General features: G+C 41.6%; 1 protein-coding gene across 3 annotated transcripts; it reads right to left on the minus strand.

Moving 5' to 3' along the window:
• Window positions 1–3,587: 3,587 nt before the first annotated feature.
• ppp1r13l (protein phosphatase 1, regulatory subunit 13 like) lies at window positions 3,588–15,634 on the minus strand. 3 transcript variants are annotated; one of them, XM_027280611.1, is made up of 13 exons: window positions 15,353–15,634; window positions 10,298–10,360; window positions 10,056–10,186; window positions 9,345–9,903; window positions 8,701–8,793; window positions 8,434–8,522; window positions 7,572–7,911; window positions 7,010–7,476; window positions 6,699–6,836; window positions 6,023–6,156; window positions 5,761–5,927; window positions 4,692–4,885; window positions 3,588–4,600 (listed from the first exon to the last, which is right to left on the minus strand). In XM_027280611.1, exons 2-13 carry the CDS (start codon window positions 10,332–10,334, stop codon window positions 4,565–4,567), a joined length of 2,385 nt encoding a protein of 794 aa, XP_027136412.1. In that variant the 5' UTR covers window positions 10,335–10,360; window positions 15,353–15,634; the 3' UTR covers window positions 3,588–4,564. The 3 variants fall into 3 exon arrangements, with proteins under 3 accessions (XP_027136412.1, XP_019128563.1, XP_027136413.1); XM_019273018.2 differs by having other exon boundaries at window positions 6,705–6,836; window positions 15,353–15,633; XM_027280612.1 differs by lacking the exon at window positions 15,353–15,634 and adding an exon at window positions 13,261–13,412.
• Window positions 15,635–17,979: the final 2,345 nt, after the last annotated feature.

The raw sequence follows: 17,979 nt of genomic DNA on the forward strand, positions 1-17,979 counted from the left end.
GTATTGATGTGGAGAGAAATTCATGTAATATTTCACAGATCGCAGGGATTTTCCCTGCGTTGCTTTCCTTAAAGGCACCTTGATTGTGAAAATGAAGCTGCTGCAACCCCTGAACGCTGAAATGGTTAATCTCTGCACGTCCTGAAATGTTTTTATTTTTAATTTTTTATCTTTATGACCCTCCGTACAGCAGCATCCACTGGGAACACATCCATGTGACGTCATCCCCGAAAGGAATTTCTGCTCGGACAAGGAGGTCGGAGAGAGAGAGAGAGAGAGAGAGAGTGGAGGCGAAGGTGGAAAGATATTAGGAATGAGAACATTACGTATCGGGTCGAACCCTGGCAGAGTGAGAGCTTAAGTGAAATGGTTCCCCATGGGAGACAGACAGAGGGAGGGAGAGAGATGTGAGTGGGGACTCCTTGCCAGGCTGATTTGTCTCGTAAAGAGAAAAAAGAGAAGACATGTGGGATGGGGCGAACTGAAAAACTGAAGGACACAAAGAGGAAAGAGGTGAGAGTGAGACAGGTTCCTAGTTTCGAGGTTGTAGTAGAGAAAAGATGGCAGGTTTTTAGCAGCATGGCCCTCGCGTAGCCTGCACCGACAGACTTGTTGTCCTGAAGGCCTGAATGATTTATTAAAGTGAGGAATGGCAGAGAAGAGGGCAGCCAGGCGAGCTCTGATTAACTAGGGGAGCGAGGGAGGACAAGCACTCCTCTATTATTCATTACTCCACAGGAGCACAGAGTGGGAGCATGGCAAGTAAGGAAAGAAAGAAACAAGTAGAAGTGGTCATCTTTGCAGCCTGTTTTTGTTTTTTGTGGTTTTTCTCGGCGTCCTTGATGCAGGGCTGGCTGTGTGTTCAGTAAAGCCGTATGTTTCTGCAGGGCCATGAATCTGTCTGCTCACCTCAGTGTCTGAGAGCGGAGCACGCATGCAAAAAAATGCAGGCACACATGCACCACGCAAACAAAACCACACACAAACACCCTTCGAGGCAGTTTGCCGGCTGTCACATGCGATACTTTCAAATACAGGGAGACATCGGTGCAGTTCTGGTCTGGACTTTTGCATCCAACTGTTGTCACACAGCTATGCAGAGCCACAAAACACACACACTTGTGTGTCGTCCCTAAAGAATGAAGCATAACTCACATTATAAGATAATCTCCTGCCGCCCGTCTGACAGAACTAATCTCCTCAGAAGTTTAACCAAGAGAGGGATCTGTTCAATGCTTAAAAAGGCAAACACATACAACATTGATGACCTGTGGGTTCACTGAGACATTGTATGCTCAGTCGCGTCTGCGACAGTGTCTGCGTTCATGGATATGATGTGTCTCCAACTTTTTAATTTCAACTCCATATTCACAAATACAAACGCAGCTCGTTCTTTTTGTCACCATCAGAACAGATTTCAGATCGTAATAGTTGACTCAGGTCAGGTGTAATAGAGCACATCTGACATGGTTGAGTGGTTTATAGATTTTCCTTGCATTCCTCTGGCAGAGAAAATTGCATGGTAGGCTCAGAAAGATATTCCATTCCCTCCATCACACTTTTTATTTTCCCATCCTGCATGGTCATTGTCTATTTTTCTCCTGTAGAGCCTGTCCAGCGTTTCTCTTATCTTTACTTCATGTCTGTGAAGCTCATCTGGTCTTAGTGCTCTTATGTGTTTATTTGACCACAGCGGGTTGAGGGTCAGCCTGTCGTGTCAAGTGGGGCTGTCAGACCTTGATGGGCAAAAGAGGGCTGGCTCCAATAATGGCAAGCGTTTCTGAAATCACAGTGTGTATATGTGTGTAGGTAGGAGCTGTGTGGAGCAGTGAGGCAGAATTGAATGCAGTGAGGAGAATGAGAATAAGATAAAAATAAAAAATGGGTAACCATGCAGCAGGCTGGGCAAGTAACCGCGCTCCTCCGCCACCCTGAACCAGCTGGCTGCAGACCATGTCAATAAGAGTTCATTTTGCTCCATCGTGGTTATAATGGGGTTTCAATGAGGCATCAAATGAGTTCTGGTTGAATAGAATCACCGTTCAGCACAAAACTCTTTACTGCTGCAGATACAATCCTTTCTCTGGTGCAGCGCTGTCAAAGAGCAACGAGGAGAGAAAAGTGCCTCGAGTGTGACTGTATGTTTGTGGCTGTGTGCTCCGAAATAAAATGTCTGAGACTCAGCGATCAGAACAACAGAAACCCCCCTGCATACGATGTAAAGCAGTCAGAGCAACCCTGAAATAGATACTATAGATTTCAGAGAGAGGTCACGTCTAATTTCCTTTCGTTATTGCAGCCCTTTGTTGTATTGGATTGCATTAGATTGTGTTTTCTGTAGTCATTTAGTTTAATGGTTCCAAAACTATTTGGCTTGTGACTCTGAACGCAATGTATACTCACCACGCCTCGTCACAGGTTTCATGTCTTGACACCAAAAGGTTCCCAGTAATCAAAGTGAGAACAATTTCTGAAACTCAAATACATTTTTATCCTTTTAATCATCTTGTGACCTCAAAGTTGTGAATTTAAATTACAGTGACTCATCTTTTTTTTCCCACCATCCAAAACCGGAAAAAAGACTTAAGACATAAAATATGAAAAAGTTAATAACAATGAAAGAAATTTAATTCCCTTTATGCAAATAATTATTTGATGAAGTGATTCATCGTATTCATCGTCTCTTAGAGATTATATTTCTTCCTTTGAAAACTGCTGAATGGAGCTGTGGCGGTATAAAACATTATCTCACCTCTTTGGTTGAAGTGTTGACTTAGATGGAGAAATATAATGTTTTATGAATGAGACTTCAGATTTTGTAGTGTCGAGGCCAAGAGGAGATCTGTTTCAACAGAACATTATGTATGCTGCCACAGGCCAGCGGACAGTTGACTCGACTTAAATCATCTGAATTATTCACCAGAAACTCTGAAACACACTGCATTAGTTCACTACAGCTGCTCACCACCACGTGTCTGTGCTCTGTGTGTGTGTGTCATCATCACATGATTTCATAATCTACATAAGATTTAAACAAGAACAACATTAAAAGGGAAAAAGCAGCAGGCAGCTTCAAACAATGTCGACACTAATCTTCCTCTGGGAATGTGATGAAGCATACGAGCGTTGGTGTTTTCTTAATACCAGTGGGGTAGAGATAGTCTACAGATCAAAAGGCTTGAGTCAGACTTAATTAAAAAATATTAATCGTGTGTGTAGTTTTTTTTATTTATTTATTTATTTTTTTAGTAATTGTCCTTATGCATAATAGTGCAGCTAATTGATTCATTAAGAATCAGTGCAGTCGCTCGGGTGCTCCGTGGTATAAGACAGGGAGAAAGAACATGAGAATAAATATAACTTCAAAGAAGGAGAAACAAAGTGCTAAGACGGTTTAATATAACACAATAAATGTTTTACTGTGTATTTATTTCTATTTGCTGGTTGATGAATGTAAACGTCATGCTGTGCTGAAGTTATACTTGATTATACAGTGTCATCTGCTGGTCAGTAAAGGACATTTCACAGCCGCGTTTTAAACTGCAAACACACGACGTGACGAGTTATGTCAATGAAAGTCAGAAACATGTTACTCATGTTTTTTTTTTATTGAATATTTGGTCACTGTGTGAACCCCTTAGACGGGATACAGGTTAAATGCACAGCAGTCCCTAGCAACAAAAGTGTTAACACTATAAAAACTGAGAACATAAAAAAACACAAAACAAGCTCATCACCAAACATTCATTCCATTACTGTGAATACACACACACGTCCGCAAAAAGACCAGTTTCATTGTCAGTGAAAAACACGTGTTCTCCTACAAACAAGATTAATTTAGAAATATGTAAAGTCTACAGCCACAATGGTAGGAAAACATTCATTTTTGGCTAAAATTTGGCTAGTGAAATGATGAATGTGGTTAAAAGAGGAAGAACAAAATCGATTACTTTACTAATCCCCATAAGTCTCTATCAGCAGTGGTCAAAAAAAGGATTTCTCTGCTTTAAAGTAGCAGCACACGACTCTGTTCCAGTAATGAACAGATTGATTTTGCTCTGATCGAAGCGGCCCATTTCTAAATTGAGTAATCACGGGTCATATTTTTTGCCAGCCTACAGCTCCGTTGACCTTGCCGATGAGTGGACTGAACGCCAACAGTCACTGTTTGCGTTCTGATTACTCACCGGCCAATGAGTCAGAAATGTCAACTTCTGACTGGAACACAGCTGAGCGAAACAGCAGGGGATACGGCCCCTCCGTGACCTTTGGATAGGCAGAAATAACTCGACAGAAAAGTAGCAATTGTTGCTTTAAAAAATACCCCACAGCACATACTGTACAAATAACGACTCCTAAAAAGATTTATCCTTGTCAGTATGGCAAAATGAATACTGAGACTTTCTCCTTCAACTCTCCTTGACTGACAGATCGAAAACATTTCTCACTTCCCACAGCGATACAGGCTTTTCATAATCACACACAGACACAGACGACAGTGTAAATCTGCGAAGCACAGTTTTTGAGATGGTCCTCCACACCAGGTTGGTCATCAAGAGACCACTTAGCAGAGAGATTTTGGACGAACCTTTGGGAAAAGCTGTAAAAAAACAAAAAACAAACCATCAACATTCATGTTTTATTTCTGCGTTATGGTCAAATAACAATTCATTCAGAAATCGATACATTACCCCAAAGTAGTTGTTTGGAACAAAGCCCTCTCTGCCACAGAGTGAGGCCCACCACCAGTCTGACCCTTCAGGTTTCTGCAGGATAGTAACCATGTCTCCTTCTTTGAAGCTCAGCTCGTCGGGTGCCTGAGCTGGGTAGCTCCACAGAGCGTACAGCACCCCACTGTTATCCACCCCCATGGCCTCCTCCACACCTGGTATTACAGAGAAAGCAAGATATATGTGCATGTGTAAGACTTACTGTACCAGAAAGTCACTAGAAAGTGGTGGTAAACAGGTTTCTGCTCATAATTTTAGGTTACAACAGGTATGAAACCCGTTAATCTGTGTTTTAACTGTTACCACTTACATAAAAATCCTGACATGTCACTTTAGGATACCAAATATTAGCACAACACACTGTTATAAAAATTAGGATTATACTGGGGTTCAGATGTTTTGATCATATAATGTGTGTTTCCTGTTTTTTGCATGTCTCGTGCACTCGTGGCAGGGAGAGATAATTGTAGATCAGTAGTTCAAGGACAGGAGAGACAAGGACGTAAGCAACAGGCCTGAGAAGTGTCATTTTGATACATAATGTTCATTACTGAGCAGACTCATCAGTGGGGAGGTGTCTGAGACCCATTTTTGAACAATGTATAAGAACCAACTGTTAGAGCTCCTCGAGGAGCCTTTTCTCTGTAACCCCTTTTTGTGTGTTGCACTGTTAAACGCTCCTTCTTGTACAGGAATAATAAACTCAACGTAAACTTTGATACTTTGAATCCAGTCCTCCTTATTCAAGGGTTTTTCTTTAAAAATTCACAATCCAATACTGTTTAAAGAACGCCATCACAATGTGTCCTGCAGTAAGACACTTATCTGTTCCTTTAGATGAGAACCAATATAATGATTGTGACATGCACAAACATAAACTTAGCTTTATGATGTATATTTATGCATTAATGATCTGCGTGTGTTTTTATGAGTCATAGTTCAAACCTGTCACATTTTACGATTCATTTAATTGATCGTGTATGTGTATGTGTGTGTGTGCGCAGTGCACATGTAGGTGTAGCCGCCTCACCCCGTAGGAAGCTCTCACACTCCTCAAACCCAACAGCATAAGGATCACACTTCTGGGAGGCAGTGGCGCCATCGCTCTGTGTCATGGCGTTGACAGCGGCTCCATTCCTCACCAAAAACTCACACAGAGGACGGTCGTTGCAAGAGGCTGCACAATGCAGCGGAGTCCTGTGAGAGGAAGAACTGTGAATACATCTAGGAATACAGACATTAAGACGCATTATGAATGGCACGGGTAGACAGATAGATAAGCAGATATTTACCAGCCATGGCTGTCTGGTGCACTGACATTGGCTCCAATGCGAACCAGGAAATCCACAACATTGTAGTGGCCTCCACAGATGGCATTGTGGAGGGCAGTGATGCCTTCATCGTTTGGTTGGCTGGGGTCGTTCATCTATAGAGAAGAATTTACATCAGCTAAGCTTTAATCAATCACATTGCAAGGATTTCTTACACCGTTACACATCAAGTTTTTCTGTCTATGTCTATTGTAACTGGCTTTATCCACTTTATCCTCCTGTCAAAACGACTGTCAGGATCATACTGAGTCTGCACTAAACCCCCTCTGCTAAACTGGAAATAGAAGCTGTTTGTTTTTTTTTGGGGTTTTTTGCAAGCGCAACTTCAAGGCAAATGTATTTCTGTATGACGAAGATGCAGGAATGTGTTGAACACACAATGCAGGCTCAGCAAACCTTCCCTGAGAGAGAGAATGAAGGTTAAATATAACAAAATGTTCATGTCCAGAACTGGAACACCAACTTTGGCACTACACTTTACTGTCTTAGTTCAGGTCTTTAATCTATATTACCCTTGTTGCCTACATTTTTTAAAGTTTATTAAAGCATACATACTGTATATAACTATTAGTAAGTAGTATGCAATAGTAGTGGAGTAGTAGTGACCGTGTATAAAAAATCAGGTGTATGTACACGCACATACCTCCTGCACGGCTCTCTGTACCGTCTCCAGTTCTCCAACCAACGATCCGTCCAGCAGCAGGACGAGAGGACTGAGACGAGCTCGCCTCCCAGAACTTTTTTGTTTGGACTGCCGCAGAATGGAATGGTAGCTCTGAAGAGGAAAACGAGACGCAAAGCTTGAATAAAGTTAAAAACAGTTGAAAGCAAAGATGATCGTCCACCGGTTATTTAAGACAAAACTTTATTTAACCAATTTAGAAGCTTTTTATTTTTTTATTTATCATCATGATTGCTAAGAATTAATACGTCATCAAATGCTCTTACTCTGAAGTCGTGGGGAATCATTGTAGATGTCTGAGGTAAGCGAGCAGGAGGCATAGCGCTCTCCTCTCCTTCTGAGGAGCTGCTGGTCTCGCTACCTTGCTCCCCCTTCTGGCGACGGTCCTTCCTGTGAAAAAGCTTGTTGATGAGATGTTTGTACTGGTTTGGCTGGTATTGTGAGGCCTTCTTCAGGGGCTGTGAGTGGTCCACGGAGCCCCGTCTCTTCAGGGCCCGAGGTATTTCTGCCCGGAGCCGGAGCAGCACCTCTAGGTCAGGAATCTCCTGGCTCTGGGCCTCAGGAGCCACCACTGGCTGTAGCCTGGTAGGGCTGAGGGGCCGGGGAGCTCTGGGTTCGCCCTGCTCAGCCTCCCTGTTTCCCTCTGGACTGCTGGGATGCTCCCGAATCACAGGCATGTGATGAACAAGGTCCAGCCGCTCTAACTCTGCATCTATATCCCCCGGGTTCAGCACTGCAATAATGGACACCAGACCACATTTGTAAAGCAAAGACAGACTGACAAAGATCCCGTGAACACAGACAGTGTCAACGTTAAATGTGTTATACCATCACTGTATATCGCTGGCTGTCTCAGCTCAGGTGGGAGTTGCAGAGGCTGGAACACAGGTTGGTCAAAGAACTCCCTCGGCATTGGTATAGCTGGTTGGTAAAGTGGCATATGGCCTTCCCCTCCCCAGTGAGGGTTTTGGAGACGCATGATGACAGAGAGAGGGATGGGCTTGTGCTGACGGGACGGAGGAGTGGTTGGGGGAATAGAAATACGGGAGATGATTGGTTGAACGTGGTAAGGGGAGTGGACCGGGGATGAAACTTCTGGAGGCACCGACACGCGTGCATTGCGAGGGAGAGAATTCTGGGGAAACTGGTACGAACTAGAGCGATGATCCTGGAAAGGAGAGAAAAGAGGAATAAATTCTTATTAATTCCAATGCACTGAATTAGGTGTGTATGTAATGAATGGTTTATCACCTGTCTGCAGCTCATAGTGCGAATTGTTTTGAATTTACAACAAATCTACAGCCAGTGTTTAGTTTCTTTGCTCTGGGCTAAAACATGACATTCCTACATATTTTACTTGAGGTGACACGTGGAAGCATCTGTAGATAAAGGGCTCGTTCTAAGGTAGCAAAACTATTTTCAGGTGACTATAAACTAATGAAAACATAATTACGCATCTTGTTTCTGTCGTGTGTTTTTGAGTTCAAGAAGGCCACGAAAGCTGAATCATTTCTACAAAACCACGTCCTCATCTCCGCCCATAATTTGTCAACCAACCCCATCTGTCAAAAACAATGCCATGGAACTACAACTTACTTCTATGTGTCTGTAATATGTGGCTTCTCAAGAACTTCTCAAAAATACCTCGAGGGGGATTTGTTCGAAATAAAGAGTCACAAACACAACCCACCTTTTTGGGGCTTGGTGCAGGAGGAGGGCCATCGAGGTTGGATTCTCTCCAGCTGCTATTTGGCACAGACGGCCGCAGCCACTCTGTCTCTGTAACAGGAAAGTGTTAATTTAGAAAACAGAGACCACGTACAGTACAGCCAGAGGACTAGTGCTCCTTAGGTAGATAAACTGTTTATCCTGGACTAATTCCACAACTTAATAACATGGAAAAACAAAAGTAAAAATAGAAGAACGCAAAAGAAAGAAAGGACATAAATCAACCAACTGTCGTAATTATGGTGAGGCTTTCTCTCGTAGGACACGTCCAGATCTGTTTCATTCCACTTGCCAGGACTCTTTTGCCGCTGCACACTCTCATCTGGCAAAAAGACAGAGAGTGATAAAATATGTGATAAAGAAGAATGCCAGAGACAGTAATTCACAGGCTATCACATTAATCTAGATTCTTTGGATGGAGTGGCAGTGAACAAAGGACCTTTTAAGTGACGATTGTAGTCCTTGTCACGTTTCTTTGTTTAAAAAGTGGAATATTTTTCTATTTATTGTAACAAACTCTTACTGTACTGTATATCTGCGAAGCCCATTGGTGGCCACTTGGTTTGGTTGTGGTATTACACAAAGGAACGGGTCAAATGTTCAGATTCAAATAGTGCATTTTCATCATGTTGAGTGAGTAGTGTCAGCAGAACATCACAATGCTGGTCATTTTAGAAATATTACATCACAATGATTATATGTCAAGGTGAACTCTGTATTATATACAGTATGCCCGTCTTTAAGGTAGTTTCCCACCTTGCATGTGGTGTGTATCGAAACTATAACTACTATAATAGGAATATAGTTCATTTCTTGGGTTTATTTACCCACAGATCTTCCATCTAACTGTTGCACAGCAGAGTAACTACTTACCAGGTTGCCTGAAACCACCGAAGTTTTTCGGGAGCGTGTTGGACATCGGATGATTGAAGGACAAAGGAGAGGGATTTCTGTCAAGCCGAGGTGATCTGCGGCCCGACTGGCTGCTGTCAAAAGGGCTCAGTAAATTTGAGGAGGAGTGGATCGAGCCAGCGCGAGGCTGGTCAAAAGAGATAGCTGTGGGGTTTGGAGAAGGGCTTCTGTCCATGTAACTTACTGAGCCACGTGGGCTCCTGTCATACCTAGAAGGGGACTTATGTCTCGGGGAGTGAGGCGACGGGCTATGTTGCCCATAGAAGTAGCTGTCAGATCCAGCTCGAGGAAGAGGAGAGTGTGTCCTGCGGTTGCTCAGGGGGGATGACAGTGGGCTGGAAACAGGGGAGGGTGCATTTTTAGTCCTGGAGATTTTGGCGTCCGTGGAAACAAAAGTTGTTGAGACAGGGGAGAAACACTGAGAGTTGTTATTGCTGCTGCTACTTGACTCCCTCGTAGTGATGGAGGTGTCGGACAGCCCATAGGACTGAGGCTTCTCTCTGTAGATTGTAGGGCTGTCCTGAAAGGAAAATGTATGTGTTAATGTTATAAGGAATTACTACACTACTGTGCTGGATAGAAAGATGTCATCACGCTTTCAAACACTACAAATAATATAACGACATGCTGTTGCAAACTAACAGATAGAAGGTACTAAAGGTGTGTGTGTACCTGAGACCCAGAATTTGTTTCGTTGTTGTTGTTGGAGGAGGAGGAGGCCTCATTCAGCATGGAGCTGAACTCTCTGGATAACTCATCTGCAGTGGCCAGCGATGCATTCAGGTCATCGTTTATACTCTCGACTGAACACAAACCACATAAGCACCATGGACAATTAGCATCATATAATAATCCCACGTGCACAAATATACAGTGAGCCAAAAGAGGCAAATTAAGGACTCGAGCAAACTTACACAGCATGCTGCTGCCGAAGCTGGCCTGATAACTCATGGCTGTGAGGTAGCAGCTTTCGGCTCCTGAAAAAGTAAACGGCTGTTAGGAGAACAATCTTTATGGGTTCTCATCCAGCCAATGATAAAACAGAACTGCACAAACTTGTTTTATACAATATGCAAATATGCTTTGCAGCAAAGGGCCGCGGGTCGGACCCGAACCCTGTGCCGCCACGGCAAGGGCCAAGCCCGTGCACATGGGGTGGCTGCTCCACCAACCGAGCTAAACAACGCCCCGCAAAGTGGCGTTTAACCCTGCCCTGCCCTTCTGTTCATGTTCTGTTTCAGGATCTCTTTCCCCCTCAGGCGCTCCAGACACAGAGCCAGTGTTACATGCCTTTCAAGTTTTAACAAGCCACAGTTTACTCATACTTTGCATCTGTGAAAAAAATTACATATGCCTGAAATTATTAATGTGACATCACAGACCTTTTGAGACACCTGGTTGCAGTTTCGGTCCTGCTTGCTGACTCAAATACATTATCTGTCGGGCCAGGTGTTCCAGCTTCCAGCTCACATATGAAAACCAGTTTCAGAAAGGCAGACAGACAAATGAGTACACGAACATCAGTCCAGACAAAAAGCTATGCAAGGTTCAAGGATATTTTATTACCCTGAAGAAGTTGCTTCTCTCATTGCCAGGAGAAACAGGGTTAACAGGCTTTTTGTGTGCGTGCTGTCTTTTGTCACCTTCGGGCTCTGCGCAGGCACCTCACCTTACTGATAACACTGAAGCTCAGTAGGTATGTACTGAATGTTGTTCAGGATAGCTGCCCGCTGCAGAGGCCTTCTGTCCTGGGCTGTGCACATTGTATGCCAACTTGAGGTTTACAGTCAGGGAGCTTTGTATTGTTCATTTGTTACAGTTGTTTCTTTACCAGGTGTGAGGTGCATGACAGGTTCAAATACTGCTGTTAAACACTCTATATTGACTTATGCTGTAATCAGGTGAATGGTGTCTTTGTCATTCCCACTCTGCACCATCTGTTCTTGCACTACGTTAATTTGTGCTCCAAGTAAAATCTCCTGCACGTCTGTAATGCTTTGCAGCCCTATAAGTCAAGTTTTATTTTCTTATTCCTTAAAAGTCATGTTCGAATACTAAGTGCATCTTTCTCTTTAGAATGCTTAACATTGTGAACAATCATAGGTTCATTACATTTTAAAGTTTACCCAAGTGCGTTGAGTCGATCCCAATATGAACTAATAACAACCATGCAAGTACAGTCACACAGACGGGCCGAGAGTGAGGTCAGTCTCTCAGCCTGTGGAAAACAAGGAATTCACCATCGCTGATGATTCAACCACTAGGCCTGCTGTATGACCACTCAACATTTATGCGAGCTATTCTGGTACATTTCCTGCTTCGAAAACAAACCACAGTGACTCTTAAACTAAAGTATATCATCCATTTGTTGTGTTTATCGCAGGACACACATTACTTTAGGAGGGATTACAAGAATTCATTGTTTTCTTGTGGCCACTGTAACTTAACACGCCTTATCTTCTTGTTCTTGAGTTAGTGATACCGTTTATTTTGCTGGTAAAAATTAACCTCCATTTGGTGACAGCTGTGTTCCTTCAACTGTGAAAAAAAAAACAAACACTTTCCAGAAAACAAGCTTGTCAGATAGAAGATCGCCGGATAATAACTCTTGGTGTTTCACGCTGTGTGCTGTACTTTAGCAGGGATCGCTGTGTCCCAGTCAGGGCTGGTCACAGGCTCACATTCCTCACCGCTCCGCCCAGTGAGGCATTCAGTTCACAAACACTTATCTGTGTTAAGAGCAGCTCACACAAAAAGAGATTACACTCTCACTGACTCACAAAGGTCAGGTCGATCCGTCAGTCACTGAACTCTTCCCTTCCTGTCTGGCAATTCATTCACCCCACCTCATCGCTCCCTGTTCTGCTTTTTCTTGTTCTATGACAACTTTTACGGTTTGCGTTCATCTTTTGTTACTGTCACCCTTTCAGTACCCGATCTAAACAACATTTACATTTAAATTAACTAGTAAATATTATTGGATTTGTTTGTCAAGTTCTTCTCTTTCTTCACGCTATATTCCATTATATTACAAAGGTAGACAATAAGCACTTGAAAAGAGAATAGGTGTAACAGCGTATTATTAAAAACCTTTTTACATCACTGGCTATCATGTTACTGTAAAAGATTATTTCACAGATAATAAACTGAACCAAGGATATTATCTTACTTCCCTTTTGACTTTATACTTTCTGTTCTATCATTGGTTATTTTGTGGTTTTGAGGTGATTTAAAAAAAAGAAAATCTGCTTGTTTTTATTCTTTACCTTCAGATTGTCTTGGTAGTTTGCATCTCATCTTCCTTTGCTTTGCTTATCAGCATATTTATTACTGTGCAAATACACTAAGGTAAACAGCAATGGTTCGACAGGAAAAGTACATATAGCATTTTTCTTAAAGTACACACCCAGTAGAGAGGGATGTTCATAAATAAATGCAAATTTAAAGTCGACCGGCAGCTTGTGGCTCCTGCAGCGGTGCTTGTCCTCTATTCCAGGCTTGCTGATCTGCTGTTGCGCTTTGGTTGCTTTCGTAAAAAAAGAAGTTTCTTGGAAAACCTCATGCTCCACTTTCCTTCCAGTGCTTTGATTACAATGTCAGCCGGTTTCGACCATTTTAACAAACATCAATTAGCTACTCTCGGGTGGGAACGCCAAGATGAAAGCCGCAAGATGAAACCACGAAGGAGTACAAACAAAACTACTGGCTACGTCGACATAGAAGACTTTGAGAAGCTGGGAACTCAGAAACTTTGTTAACAGACAAACAGAAAAGTAGGGAGATTCAGTGAGAAGCAGAAAGGGGATTTAAAGATTAAAGACATTAACTTTGCAGAATGCCAGTGTGTGTGTGACGACTACATCCAGGCTGTCCCTACCTCTTTCCCCTTTCCTTTTATGTCCTTCACCAACAATTCCAGATTACGGTCTGAACGATTCTCTAGTTTCAGATGAACTATCCAGGAATCAACCCACCCACCTCTTTCATATCCTTCCTCTTAGCAGGAAACTTGGCTGAGACTGAATGACAAAGGGCATTCCTCCGACACACAAAAACATCTCTTTATGTGGCTTCGCTTTTCAACTCTAGCCCCAAAAACCAAAGCCTCACTGTATGTCATCATGCAGACAACACAACCTAAATTATGTCCCACAGGTGAATAAATCTTCTGCTAAGCAGGGCTGTGATTTTACAGCTTTATTGGCAGAGTAAGTGAGTACACATACAAGGAATAGACATACGGCTGAAAACAAGGACAACAAAGCTGCTAAATATGGGTAAAAATAAACGTAAGTACTACACGCTACATGTGTGTGAATAGGTGTAAATACAAAAGCAACACTAAAACATTGATATAAATTTTTTACTTACAAAAAACTGTCACTGTGTTCCTTATACGGCTGACTAACAAATATAACATTACATGTAATGTTTACAGTGTCTCACCACTATCTGTTGGCATACCTGCATTGTGACAAAAGGATTAAGTCCAAGGCTAATTGTGCAAGTCTGTGCAATCATTGTGTAACCACAGAAAGCATGTTTAGAGATTGATATGTTATGATTGATATAATCAAACTGCTATGAAGCATTAAGCTGTACTAACATGCTTCACCAGTTAATTTCTGACTACTGTTGAATGATCCTACCATAAATGGCTCGTGCATTAATCACGTCTTCCAGACTTCAAGCTTCTCGAACTCCACCCAAATTATTTTTACACTGCTTACCTACATCTGCCCCTCTGACCTAGTTAGTCACTGAAATACTTAACTGCCTAAATAAATACAGAAACAATGCATAGCACTTTCTATTCATGACAGCAACTGTCACTGCCGAAGCCTTTCGACATGAAACAATGACGCTCTATTGATCTTCTCAAGCGGATGGAAGCAAACAGTCTCTGCAGACACAAAGGGTGCATAAACTATGTGTGGACCAAATGATATCTCTGAGATAACAATAACTAATCCCTATGAAACCCAAATCTGAGTTTGGCTCACGATGCTACAGGCTCTCCTTTGGCATGGTGGCTTCTCGCACTATGCCAACTATCCTCTTAATTTTTTAGAGCAATAACTATTCTGCACAGCATGTGACTCAGGAATCTCTCAGTACTGCACAACATAACAGACATTTTTGTCAAGTTACATGCTCCATTTAATACCTGCAGCTTTTCATCTTCATGCCGATGTGCAAAGAGCAGAAAAACAGGGCCATGAGCAAGAAGTGACAGATCAAAAATCTGTATCTGCTTGCATGTATGTGCATGCATGTGTTCGATTACTTAATAATTATACAGGGGAGATTCATTTGTTAGGCAACAGGTTACAGCAAGTGCACCACACAATGCAGCCCAGCTGGTTTCGGTACAGGATACTTTAAATCCATTTCCAACCTGCTCTGACGGGAAGGTTTGGTTTGCTTAAAGATTACAGTTGTTACAGAGCAGCCCTAATAATACGTTCAGCAAATAACATTTCATTTACATTTCACACACTGACACCACTGTGTTCCTTTCTGACACTCACAGGAGGAACTCCAAAAGTTATGATTATGATATCACAGCAACTTCCTTATCTGATTGAAGGTTATAAACACCTTTTAATCAGATAAGATCGTTATTAAATCACTATTAATGAGATCACATAGTTCCCAGTAACTTGGCCTCCCATTGTCAGGGAGCCTGGCTGTTCCTCCGTGGCTGTAGACTGTGAGGCATGCCAGGCAAAGATGGTAACATCTGATTTTCGTTACTTTGAGAACAAGCTCCTCCTCGCATTCAAGACCCCTCGCATTGAACTAGAAACCCGTGGAAAGAAGTATGCAAGAGGGAGAAAAAGGCGTTTTCATGACTGCGCACTAACGATCCAAGATCTTAAAATAAAATAATTCACCTCACGTAGTTTCAAAGAGTTGCGCACACCACGACGCGTTAAGGACGAATAAAGAAAAAAAAACTTCCTTACCTCTAAAGACAAGAGCCTTTTTGTTTTTCTGTCTCAAATCCGAGAGCAAAGTCGAGCCCTCTTCAAAGTTTCTTGTCTTCCTGAAGTTTGGTTGCTTGCTCTGCGTTTCTCTCCAGCGGCTCCAGACATTAAGTCATAGCTGCGCGCTGAGCGGAGTTATTTTGGCTCACAGTCCAGCCCCTCTGTCTCTCTCACCACTGCTGTAATCCGAGCCAGGTGTTTCTTACCACAGCTGGCTCAGGTGAAGCGTTTTCTGTGTTTCACAGGCCACATAAAGTGACGGTCAGCTTTATTATACCAGCAGGGCGTGGGGTCTTATCCCTGCATACACGTGGGAGTAGTGGAGCAGATGAGTAACAGGTGAAGTAAGGATAACAGTAAACTCCTTATATGCACTAAAAATATACTACATGGATGATTAACATTAACTGACTGTCTGGTATATTTTCATCACAAAAGTTAAAAGTTTAAAAAATAAAAATAAGACTTTTATTTTTATTTTTATTACCATCTGATGAAAAGCTTCTTTCTACTGTTTTACTTTAAATGTTTATCTATAGTGTTGTTGTTAATATGTATCTCATCTGATAACTGTTTATTACATTATTACATCAGTTTCTCTGCCATAGACATCTTGAAATTGTTTTAAAATTCAGACTAAAATAGAAAATTCTCAGCAGCATGCTATAAAGGGATTTGGAGAAATAGACAAAGCACTGCTGTGGACGTGGTCAGCAGAAAAACTTGTTTTAACCACATTTAAAAAAATCAAGTGTACACTATTATATTCTTTCTGCAGGGCTTTGCTTTGCTTCTGTGCTGTTTCTCCAGACTGGGAACACAACAGCCATCACATACATACAATCCAACTTTTAAAAAATCTAATGTACCCCTTTAACTTTTTGTTGCACACAATACAAGCCGGGGTCAAGGGTTCCCCCACCTGCCTTCATTTGTGTGTGTCTGTTATAGTTCAATAGTATATTGTATATCAAATGCCATACCATCAGAGAATCAGAATCGGAAATACTTTATTAATCCCAGCAGGGAAAATGTGTTTGTTACAGCAGCTCCCAAACGGTAAGTTAGAAAACATTTGAACACTATAGAGGTTGGATAGTAAAATCCCAAGAAAAAACTTTAACACTATACACCTATAAGATATCCATTTTAACACTATATACACATGGTTAAATAAAACCAGTAACAGTAAAAAAAAAGCCAATTAACAGTGAACTATACAGTATGTAAATGTAAAACCTTATAAAGAATTTAGTCTTTGAGAGATTGTACTAACTAAACTTCTTCCCTGGAGTTTCTGTGCTCTCTCGTCCAGCAGGTTCTCGTGGATCGTGGCTGCTGCTGTGATCCTGCACGACGTCCACTACACATATTACTACTGTCATTATTGCTACCATATCTCCATCACAGTTTATAGTTAGTTGATGATTTGCTGCTGCTGTGCATCTGTCTCTCTATCTCTATCACAGGTTCCACTGCTACTGTAATCATTTCATCATTCATTGTAATTGTACAATATGTTTGTGTTAATTTGTTCTGTACACGTGACATCTATTGCACGTCTGTCCGTCCTGGGAGAGGGATCCCTCCTCTGTGGCTCTTCCTGAGGTTTCTTCCACCTTTTTTCCCTGTTAAAAGTTTTTTGTGTCACTCGAACCGAGGGTCTAAGGACAGAGGGTGTCAGATTGTAAAGCCCTCCAAGGCAAAATGTACTCTGTGACTTTGGTGCTATACAAATAAAATCTGATTTGACTTGATTTGTACAAAGAATAGACTGATTGTTTAACGTGCAGTATGCATGTAAGATAAGATAATACTTTACTGATCCCACAACGGGGAAATTCACTTATTACAGCAGCGAAAAATAGAAACCAAGGAGGGAAACACAAGTGTACATATTTACAAAAAGTACTAGAGTATAATGTGCAGGTTTAAGAATGTGCAGATTTGCTAGACAAGTACTAGGGTAGAACATAAGCGTTACAGAAAATGTAAAAAAAATGTATGGAAGATTTCACTTATGTATTGCACAAGCCAGTTCCTATAGCAAGTCTGATATTTTGAGGGAGGAGTTGTAGAGACTGATGCTCACAGGTAGGAAAGACTTCTTGTGTCTCTCTGTGGAGCATCTTGGTGCCAGCACTGAGTCTGTCCAGCACCTCATGGAGTGGGTGGGAGTCATAGTTGGATCATTAAGGATAAATAACTACAATAAATACTGTACAATAATAAATACTGTTGTTGTTTTTCTATTTATTGTATATACTTTTTCTTAAATTTAAATTTGCCTTTACTTTTTATATTTTATGTTCTATATATATATATATGTACATGTTATTTTATTTTTGCATATTGGGCTGCTCCAGGACCAGGGGAAACCAATTTCGTTTCATCCCATGTTTACATGTGTTGTAATGACAAATAAAACTCCTTGAATCCTTGAAAATATCAACATGTAAAATTCTTAATTTAATTAATACTAGTGTTGATAAATAATAATAATAATACAAATAATAATTAGTACAAAAACACAGTGACCTTATTTTGCACACATGCTCGGGTTTGCGACGTCAATGACGTCGCCATGCAATCATTTAACGTCATCA

This window comes from Larimichthys crocea, chromosome VII (assembly GCF_000972845.2).
Source record: "Larimichthys crocea isolate SSNF chromosome VII, L_crocea_2.0, whole genome shotgun sequence".
Taxonomy (NCBI): Eukaryota; Metazoa; Chordata; class Actinopteri; family Sciaenidae; genus Larimichthys; species Larimichthys crocea.